The 11,645-nt window shown below is 34.4% G+C and overlaps 1 protein-coding gene across 1 annotated transcript; it reads right to left on the reverse strand.

Annotated features, from left to right (window-relative positions):
* Window positions 1-4,441: 4,441 nt before the first annotated feature.
* LOC122015597 lies at window positions 4,442-5,927 on the reverse strand. Its single transcript, XM_042572582.1, has 3 exons — window positions 5,161-5,927; window positions 4,901-5,073; window positions 4,442-4,822 (listed from the first exon to the last, which is right to left on the reverse strand). The coding sequence occupies exons 1-3, from the start codon at window positions 5,830-5,832 to the stop codon at window positions 4,669-4,671; spliced, it is 999 nt and encodes a 332-aa protein (XP_042428516.1). The 5' UTR covers window positions 5,833-5,927; the 3' UTR covers window positions 4,442-4,668.
* Window positions 5,928-11,645: the final 5,718 nt, after the last annotated feature.

Below are 11,645 nucleotides of genomic sequence, written 5' to 3' on the forward strand. Positions count from 1 at the left end.
TGTTCGACTGGATCAACTCCATTCTCTAAAGTAAATGTGACAACATATAACTTTGGAGGTCAAGCTCGTGGTTGTGGTCGCGGCCTTGGTCGTGGTCATGGTCAATAATATTTTCGCAATGATCATCCTCGCTATATGAAAAAGGGGGAAAGTACTACAGGGACACATGAGGAAAAATGGCCAATGCAGTAAAAATATAAAAAATATATGCTATCATTGTGGCATGAAAAGTCGTTAGTCGCATACTTATCATATGCCGAAACATCTTATTGATCTCCATCAAGAATAAGTGAAAAACAAATGAAAGAAAGTGACAAAGACAAATTTTGTCTCTAATGATGACAAAGTTGATTATGGTTTTGATGATATCTCCCAATTTGATTTGGTAGATTTCTTTGTCGAGCCTGATAATAATGTTGATCACACTATTAAGTGATCATGAATTAGTATTTTATTTTTATGTTGTAATCATGAATAATAATTGTCATTTACTTTATTACTTTGTGATATATTTTATTTAAAGTTTATAATTTTCCTATGTTTATATGAAGAAAATGGAAAATTCTCAAATCAAATTCTCGATCAACGACAATGATGATTGTCTCGCAGATAGCGCATCAACTCATACTATTTTTAAAGACGGGAAATTTTTTTACATCATTAATAATGAATAGTGCAAATCTAAACATTATATGTGGAAATATAGAAATGTTTGAAGTCTTTGGAAGAGCTAATATCCATTTACCCAAAGAAATAAAATTTGTTATCGATGATGATTTATATTCCTAAGTTTTGAAGAAATATATTGAGTTTTAAAGATATTCGTCGAAATGGATATCTCGTCAAGACTATGAATGAAAATAATACAAAATATTTATGCATTATGAATATTATCTTCGGTAAGAAAGTTATATTAAAAAAATTACCCACAGTATCATCGGGATTATACTATATATATATATATATATATATATATATATATATATATATATATATATATATATTAAAGTATATACCATTGCAAACCAGATGTTTGTTGAGTAAAATAATTTCATCACATGACATGATCGATTGGGGCATCCTAGCTCTATAATGATGCAGTGAATCATTAAGAATTCATGTGGGCATTCATTGAAAACTAGAAGATTTTTCTTCCCAATGAATTTTCGTGCACTACTTGCTCACAAGGGAAGTTAATAATAAGGCCATCAATAACTAAGGTTAAGGTAGAACACTTAACATTTTTGGAACGGATTTAAGGTGATATATGCCAGCCCATACACCCGCCTTGTGGACCATTCAGATATTTTATGGTATTAATGGATGCATCAATAAGATGGTCACAAGTGTATTTATTATCAACTTGTAATCATGCATTTGTGAGGTAACTTGCATAAATTATTCGATTACGAGCTTATTTTATGAATTATTCGATTAAAACCATTCGTCTCAATAATGCTGGAGAATTTACTTCCCATGCTTTTAATGACTATTGCATGTTCATTGAAATAAATATTGAACACCCCGTAGCACATGTTTGCACAAAAAATGGCCTCATAGAGTCATTGATTAAATGTCTTCAATTAAATACAAGACCTTTGTTAATGAAGACAAAACTCCCAATTTCTGCTTAGGGACATGCTATTCTATATGCAGTGGCACTAATTCACATCAGACCTACAAATTATCATGAGATCTCTCCTTTACAATGGGTACATGGTCAGGAACCAAATATTTCCATCCTAGAATTTTTGGATGATGGTATACATGCCTATTGCTCTACCACAATAAACTAAGATGAGTCCCCAAAGGAGATTGAGAATTTATATTGGATATGAGTCTCCATCTATTATTAAATATATAGAACCAGTGACAAGAGATTTATTGACGACACATTTTGCCGATTGTCAATTTGATGAAATATAATTTCCAACATTAAAAGAGGATAATCAACAGTTAGGAAAGGAAATTATACGGCATGAGTTATCATTATCTCATTTTGATCCTTAAACAAAGCAAAGTGAACTAGAAGTTTAGAAGATTATTCACTTGAAAAATTTAGCCAATCAAGTATCAGATGCATTTATTGAACTAAAAAAAGTGACAAAAACATGTATTCTAGTTGCTAATGCTCCAATCAAAATCGATGTCCCCGAAGGATGACCTAAGATTGTTAATGAGCCTAAACTACAAGTGAAACATGGTAGACCTATTGATTCCAAAAACAAAATCTTCAAAAAAAGGAAAAAAAAAATAGAGGCTCAAAACGAGGAAATAATAACTCCAGAAGAATCTCCAATCATTAATAATATGATTCTAGAAGAACCTCATATACCTGATAATCAAGAGATCTCAATAAATTATAGTATGACTGGAAGAAGATGGAAGCGAGATGAAATCGACGTCAATAATATTTTTGCATATCATATTGCATGCAATATTATAAAAGATGATGAGGATCTTGAACCAAAGTCTGTTTATAAATGCAAACAAAGAAATGATTGACGTAAATGGAAAGATGCGATTGATGCAGAATTGAAATCATTCACAAAACAAAGTTTTTAGATCTACTATCCCTACACCTGAGGATGTAAAACCGATTGGATATAAATGGATGTTTGTGCGTAAATGGAATGAGAAAAATGAGATTGTCGTATATAAGGCACATCTTGTTGCTCATGGTTTCTTTCAGAGATCAGGAATCGATTATGAGGAGATATATTCTCTTGTGGTGGATGCAACAACATTTCGATATTTGTTATATTTGACAATCCATGAAAAATTAGAAATGTGATTAATGGATGTCATTACAGCCTATTTGTATGGCTCACTTGATAGTGACATATACATGAAACTCCCTAAAGGATTCAAAATGCCAGAGACATATGATTCATATCACCGAAAATTATATTTGATTAACTTATATAGATCTCTACATGAATTGAAACAATCTAGACATATGTGGTATAAACGTCTTAGTGAATATCTGTTGAAAAAGGGATATCTAAATGATCCCATTTGTTCATGTGTATTTATTAAGAAATTTGGATCTAAATTTGTTATAATCGTAGTATATGTTGATGACCTAAATATTATTAGTACTATTGATGAACTTTTTGAAACGATAGATTGCCTAATGAAAGAGTTTGAGATGAAAGATCTTGGAAAAATAAAACTCTCTCTTGGTTTGTAAATTGAGCACTTTGAAAATGAATTATTTGTCTATCAAACTGCTTATATATTAAAGATGTTACAGAGATTTTAGGTGGATAAAACACATCCATTGAGTAGCCTAATGGTCATAAGGTCTCTTGATGTAAATAAGGATCCATTTTGATCTCAAATGAATGACAAAGAACTTATTGGTCCTAAAGTATCATATCTTAGTGCTATTGGAGCACTAATATATCTTACCAGTCATACAAGACTTGATATAATATTTACTGTAAATTTATTAGCAAGATATTCTTCTCCAACAAGAAGATACTATAATGACATTAAACAAATATTTCAATATCTTCAAGATACGATAGATATAAAATTATATTATCCTCATACGCCTGAAGCGATATTGATTGGATATGTTGATGCTAGTTATTTATCTGACCCTCATAATAGTAAATCTCAAACAGGTTATATATTCACATGTGGTAGCACAATCATATCTTGGAAATCTATGAAATAAACGATTACTGCTACATCTTCTAATCATTCTGAGATCATAGCAATTCATGAGGTGAGTCAGGAATGTGTATGGTTGAGATCTGTAATACATCACATTCGAAAGACATCCGATTTACCTTTAAATAAAAAATGTCCCAACGACATTATATGAGAATAATGTTGTATGCATTGCTCAACTAAAGGAAGGCTACATTAAAGGTGATTGAATGAAACATATATCACCCAAAAAAATTTGTACGCATGATCTTTAGAAGAGAGGTAATATCAATGTTTAACAAATTTGATCATCAGATAATTTAGTCGATTTATTTACAAAGGCTTTGCCTACTTCGACATTCTTTCAAGAATAGTACATAACATTGGGATGTGGAAATTGAAAGATATAAGGATATGTGATAAAGAGGAAGAGTAATTATATTGTACACTTTTTTCCTTCAACATGATTTTTTCTCACTATATATTTCTGATAAGATTTTTAATGGGACAATATCATAAATAACATCCAAGGATGAGTGTCAAGAATATAAATGGATGTCATGATTGAAGACTTATTCTTTGCCTTACTTTTGGTTTTTTCCTCCCTTTAATGCCAATAGGCTATCACTTCATCTTATTTTTATTAATATATTATTTATATTCTTAGTTCTATAAATATGACATGTACAAAGTTAGTGGAATATACTTTGATTGAAAATCAAATAAATATCATCCTCTTCTTTTCTCACGTTCATATTATCTTCTTAGTTTTACAATAAGATTCAATATAAACTAACTTTATTATCATAAAACTCTCCCAACAAGACAAGGAACTATTCTTTCATTCATATTCCCAACATGAAAACCAAGTACTTCTAAGATTTGGGAGGATAAGATACATTCTCTTATCAAACAACTTTGGACACCACACCCCCACTTGATTATCCTAGCAAAATTTACGGCCGCATACAGTTGCACCGGTGAGAAAGAGGTAGCACCTCAACATTTTTAGGAAGCAGCAACAATTGAAGGTGGTGGTGGTGGTGGTAGAGGAGGGGGAGGAAGTGGCGGACTTGATCCTTGAAACACGGCAGGCGGGCTCTCGATGCCGCTCTCATCCTCCGTGTCCCACAGGAATTTAGCATAGGAAGCCATGATGTAGCTGCAATTCCAAACATTCGTTTAATTTATGCATGTCGATGAATTAACAGAAAGATGGATCTGTTTGTACATGCGTCACCTGTCGTGGGGCGCAGCTTGGACGGCACGGGCGAAGTAGCCCTCAGCTCGAGGCGCATCCCTGCTGCTCTGCCACACCAGATCCGCGTAGAGGGCGAGCACGCTGGCGTCGCTTGGATTAGCCAGGATCGCCTGCTCGCAGGACGCTTGCGCTCCGGCCATGTCTCCTCGAAACTGAAATGATGAATCGCCCAGCACAAACGCTACTTAATTAACAGAGGAGATCGAAGCGGAAAGAGTTAGAGAACCATTTTAATTTACCTTTATCAAGAACTTGGCATAGTTCCCAAGGATGAGAGAATTGCTCGGGTTGACTTCGATCAGATTCCGGTAATACGCATCGGTGGCTTCTATTCCGCCATCAGAATCCGAGAGATGGAATCCCCGGTCTCCATCGTCGCCGCCGCTTCCACCGCCGCCGTATATCTTCCCACCACCATCCACGCCGCCAACGCAACCCTCGGAAACGACGACGCACTGATTCTCTTCTTCCACCACCATCACAGCGCCGGGATCATCCATCCGGGAGCTGGAGAAGAGACTGGCCGACGAGGAAGAAACGGAATTGGATTTTCGGAATTGCCTCAATCCATCGGTCTTCCCTATTTCCGCTTCGTCCTGAGAGACGGATGACGGGAAGAGGGAGGGCAAAGGTGGCGCCCTCGGCTTGAGGTGGGAGAGGCCGCTGTCCGACAGAGCGCGGGAAATGGGCGTGGACGTCCGCCTCCGGGAGGCGGGAGACGAGGCAGAGGATGAGGAAGAAAAAGTGGAGCTTGAGCAGAAGGAGAAACAAGAGGTGAGGTGGGCTAGGGAGCGAGACCTGTATAGGGGCAGTTCTGCAACCCCCGCCGAGAACTCGTGTGCAGTCGCCTCCTTCGCCGCAGCCACCCACGGCGAGTTGAACAGAGGAGACGAAGCGCTGCGAAGTAGCATCGTTCGCAACAGAGTAAGAACAGGACAGCGAAGAGGAAGAAGAAGAAGCAGCAGCAGCGGCAATAGAGAGAGGCGCTCGCATTGATAAAAATAGATTCGACGGAGATTGATACATTCTCGGTCATTAAAGCTTGGTCACCACTTGTCGTGGGACCCTCGAGTAGGGCCGCTGTGACGTAGCGAGAAGACGTATAATTAGGTGGATTTGGAACGAGGGTACGAAATAATAATAAGGGATAATATTTAAATTATGAATTTAAAAATGATAATTTAAGAATAATTTTTAAATTTATAGGATTCAATGAAATTCATACAATTAGGTAATATTCATAGTCATTCGCTACCTCAGTTATTATTTAAATATATATTATGTAGTTTAGATGGGACCTATAATTATGAGATAATGAATTTCTGAAGTATTGTTTTCTTAATCCCGATGGTTGATAGGAGATAGAAAATTTTTATGGGACAAATCAATTGCCTCAAATTCGATGTTAGTTGATTCTTGATTTTTTTTAATAGGACATACATGGCTGAGTTCCTTTCGCGAACGATCCTATGCGTCAATATTTAATTGACCATTCTAAATGAAAGTAGGACCATCTCTGTATCTCCCGAAATTTAACAAAGGACGCAATTAAAAAGAAAAATTAAATCATGCATCATATTTGAAGATGGATTAAATAACGGATTTGAGTGACATTTTTAATGTATCCGATTCATTTTTGAAATATTGAAATTTAAAAATAATTATGGTATTTCGAATGCAGCAATATCAACATCTTTCTCCCCTACTCTCTTCGTACATGCAAACCTAATCTCTTCTCCATTAAGTCACCAGAGGTAAAAATCCAACACTCTATTTTAGTAGGCAAAAGCGTTTGCGAGTGTCTTCTTATGTACCTCTCAAGCAACAACAACTCACTTAGAGGGTTAGACGAAACCCACATATTGGCCTGGTTCGACTCTTTGTATTTAAGTTTAGGGTTTTGTTTGTCGCCTATACTATCATTTTAGAATGACACATAAGATGTGGCAAATGTTTCAACCTCTGGTTCTTGATCATCCGCAAAGGTATGTATCATGGACATGTTTAGTCTTTAGTGTTTGTGTTTGTCTCATGTGAGTTTGGATGTCATTGTTTTTAACAAACACACTGATATGTTTAAGTTTGTAATTTCATTGACTAGTTAGGATGTAAATTTCATTGGATTTCAAAATAGCATTACTGTTGTACTGGATATGTTTAGAATAATGTGCATCTGGATTTGAAAAATCTCTACAAGTGTGAATTTAATTGTTAATAATTTCAATATTTAAAAATTATAGGCTTCAGTTGGTGTTGGACAAAAATTGTATTAAAATAGTGGGTTAGGTCACTTTAACAGTTTTTTTTTGCAGCATCCACAATGAAAGGAAAACATTGTAGTTTTGTTCGTTTACATGATCAACATATAATGATTCTCAAACAATCTCCCTTTAGTATTTTCTTAGACATACAAGATATGCAACATATCTGTGGTATATTGGTCAATATATTTTAAAATTAGGATTCAACATATGAAACTTTTAGATTCTCAGGTACAACTTCTAGTTATGAAACTTAAGTACGAAGTAGTAAGTATTTTAATAAAATCAGATAGTTTGAGAAACTTAATATTTTTTTTATTTTGGTCAGCAGAAAATATATCCTATAATATAACTAATCATTTTAGATTTTTCAGATGTGCCAATTACCTTCATTAGAAGATACGTGTCTTTATTGCTTGGTATTGCGGACCAAGGTTCTTAGGTTCCTATGAATTCAACTAAAGCATTGGGTGACCTTTTTGTTGCTCACTTCTCAAATTAAAAAGAACCTACCAAATCAACAATTGAGGAGTTACTTAAATTGTATTCCCATAGAGTTGAAATAGGTGATAATGTTTTAGTATTTTATAAATTATACATTTTGTATATATTTGTTTGTGCCTTATTATTATTATTATTTTTTGTATATATAAGGTTCCTTTAGGTCTTATAGTTAAAGTAGATGATTTTGACAAACTTAGAAGATTCAACTGGGTTGAAGTCATCCATCAATTTATGGCTTCACAATTACCTAAGATTGAAGACATATTTTCATCAACTCATATAAATCAATCCAACATCACACTTCCTTATTTAAAGAGATTTGCTAGTCTTCTGACTGTAAGTTTATTTTTGATATTAAATTTGATATTATTTTATGGATATTTATGAATATGTAACCCTTGTTATGATGGATTAGGCATGATTTTTTAGAGCATGTTCCAATCTAGAAATCATACAATAATGAAAGAGCACGAATAAACAAGTGGAGGAATATTCCTTCACATATTAGTGAAGTGAGAGTCATGTTCGATAGAATCTTTCTTGAAGAGATAACTATTGAAGATTGTCACCTAACTTAGGTTAATATACAATTTCTAAGATTTATTTTTATAATTTGACAAATTATGATTGAACTAAATGATATCCAATATAAAAATACATTGGTTAAGAATTTTGATTTCATTGATGATATTCCATATCCAATGGAGACTTCATAATTAGATGGCCCAGAAGCTAGATGCCAAAGTAATAACGAATGTTGTAACTGCATCATTCAAACAAACCGATTCAAGGAGCTAACATCGGAGAGCATGCAGTTAAATGAAATGGTGAAAGAATTACTCAAAATAATATAAAATAAAGGTATGTAGGCTAAATTAATCGATCCTGTAGTTGATCCTCATCCTGAACTAGTGACTTTCAGAACAAGAAGTTAGAAAGGGCATGCTCAAAGTCGCTATGATTATAACGATACTCCAATTGATAGTTCATTGTGGCTCTAGCTTTTACCTAAGAGAAAGTAGAGCAAGAAACAAATCTGTGAGCCTTTGGAGAACATCATAGCAAAAGGAGGTGAAAAATTTATAAAAAAACTTGATGATGCTGTAGACAGGGGAAAGGAAAAAATTGATGGGAATGGTATAGAAGAAGAAAGAAAGACTCTCTCAATTATGGTAGACAATTTTGAAGAAGAGGCAGAGAAGGATACAATAAGGATTACCCAACTTAACAAAATGAGAAAATAAGTCCTTGTCATAAGTGTGTATTTGTACATAAATTAGTCTTAGTCATTTGATTTAATTTATTAATTAAATATGTTTTATGTTTATGGTTGTAGTATGTCAAGAAGCAATTTAAGACTTTAAATAACAAAAAACAAGAGAAAGATGGGACCTATTTGTTAAAATAATTAAAGAAGTTAAAGTATGATAGTATGAATTATAAATTACATATTTTATTTAATTAAGTGACAAGTTAAGATAATTATTTAATTTTGAAATTTATTTTCCTGATTTATAGTAATTGATTTACTTTGCAGGTTTTCAACTGAATTAGTTTAGGAGGAATCACCTTTTATTTTAACTATATCTTTCTTCTTATCTGGTGTGAATAGAGAAGTTTTACAATATGATAGTTAATTGACACCTATTGTTTTATTCTGTTTTGAGGGGCATTTTCATCTGGTAGGCTATACAACAAGTTTATATATCGTTCAACATTCTTACTATAAGGAATTTAAATGATTTAAGAATATATATTAAATCCACACGACCAAAGCATGGGAAAAACTTGATCTTCACATGGCCATGTCTCATAAGCACTGTCCGAACCTTTTGGATGCTCTAGACTCCGTTTAAGTTTCGTTTTCTATCAAATTTCTTCCGTAGGATAATGTACGTGTCAAGGAATATGGCTAGAGCATATTTCTTGACTAAATCTCTAATTTGAAGGTCTTTTGAAAACCTTTTCTTTCATGTATGTTTCGTGTGAGCATGCTCCTTCCTTTGACTTAAAGTTTTAAGCTTTTTTTAGTCCATTTTCCCTCCAAAAATACGTCCTATCAATTAAAGTAAGCAAAAAACAAATCTCTGAATAAAAAGAGTGGAAATATTATATTATAATTAAATAGGGTGTAATAAATATAGATTATGCTCATGAAATACAAGTAGATGTATGTCAAAATATGTATAAAAGTGTGTAAAATCTACACACATCATGCATAGAATCAAATCTCGTTGTTATGATGTCGGTTGAACAAATAAAATAAATATTGGGATCGTGATGCCCGGCTAAAGGGGGGTGAATAGTCGATCATCTACGACGTTCACTTCCTATATTTGTTAGTATAGCGGAATACAAAATTAACTACAAGTACTAATGAAAGCTAACCCTAGAAGACTATAACGATAAGAAGAACAAACCATAATATACGTTGCGTTTAACATGGTTCGGAGATTAGAGCTCCTATTCCATGGCTATCCGTAAGGTGGATGATCCTAATCCATCGTTGGATTATTCCCCAAAAAGCACCAGCTAGCTCAAGTTTCTTGTCGATGGAGAAATCTCGTCATAACCTCACACAAGCACGTTTGATCACACGAGAGCTTGAAAGACTCTAATAAACTTTAACCAAGTCTATTTCATCAACTTGAGCCACTCACCCTGAGCTCTCTTAAATAGAGTTCGGGAGGAACAACTTGTTGTTCATGTCGTTACCAGTCGACTGGTCCTCTATGAAATTCGACTGTTATAATTCAATGGCTTGATACTAATTGACTGGTACCAGGACCAGTTGACTGGTCCACTTCGATTGAGAGAACATAAGTTTCTGTTCTCTTTCAGTCCAACCACCAGTCGATTGGTAAACCCTAAACCTAGGGTTTTACTCCGATTATAATCTCTTAGCACTCGTCCTCGCTCGTACAATCTTGACCTTGCCTTCTAGTCTCCTCCATCAGTCTTGCATCCCTCAGATGTTTCTGCATCATTCACATTTTACTTTCAAGAGCTTCCTTCAGCCTTGTCCTTATTATCGGTTCTTCCATTGCCAAGAGCTCCTTGTTTCAGAACTTCAACCTTGCCAATTCATACTTAAACTTATGTTGCCAAGACTACATGCTTGGACTTACACTGCTAAGACTCACCTTTGGACTTTCCTTTTTTTTTTACCAAGATCACACTTGGACTTTCTTGTACTTGCACACTTAAAGGCACATCAAATATAATAATAAGTCTAACTTAAATGTTTGCCCAAACATCAAAACTTAGGGCACCTAGATTGCTCCAACAATAAATTACCTAAAATGGAAAAGGCTACTTTTTTTAATTCATTCTTTTAGTTTGTCTTCTATTGAGATAATTGGATCGAGCATCACCTCCACTTGACGACTATGTTTTTGAAGTCATCCTGAACTAAGCAACCATAAATCATCAATCAATATAATGACAACAAACTATCCTAGTTTGGTAAGTGCATGACCTACCCTAAAACCATTTATTCCTAGACACCCTGAACCCTAAACCAACTTTTTTCAATAGACTATCCTAACAAGACAACTTGAAACCCTAATTGCTTCATAATTGAAATGCTTGCTCGAATTTGACCATGCCTTAAACACTAACTATAACTCCTAAAGAACCCATTCTAGAAAGAAAACTAAATAAGCAATGGAGCTACATACATCAGTTATGGTCGGATGACAGGGATGCTAGAGATGATGGTTGCATAATTATCGCCATATACATGGCTCGAATGGAGAAAAAAACAGAGGTTTCGAAAATGGATATGATGGCGGTCCTAAGCAGGAGGAAAGTGTCATTTAAAGTTACTAAGTTCAGTGGAAATTGGGTTGACTTAAGTAAATGGATCAAGTCTTAACCATTTGTATAATAAGTTGGGCCTGGTCTGATTCTAGATCAGACTCAATGTGGACTTGATATCTCGAAGACTAGGACCACAT

The sequence above is a fragment of the Zingiber officinale genome, chromosome 8B (assembly GCF_018446385.1).
Source record: "Zingiber officinale cultivar Zhangliang chromosome 8B, Zo_v1.1, whole genome shotgun sequence".
NCBI classification, from domain to species: Eukaryota; Viridiplantae; Streptophyta; class Magnoliopsida; order Zingiberales; family Zingiberaceae; genus Zingiber; species Zingiber officinale.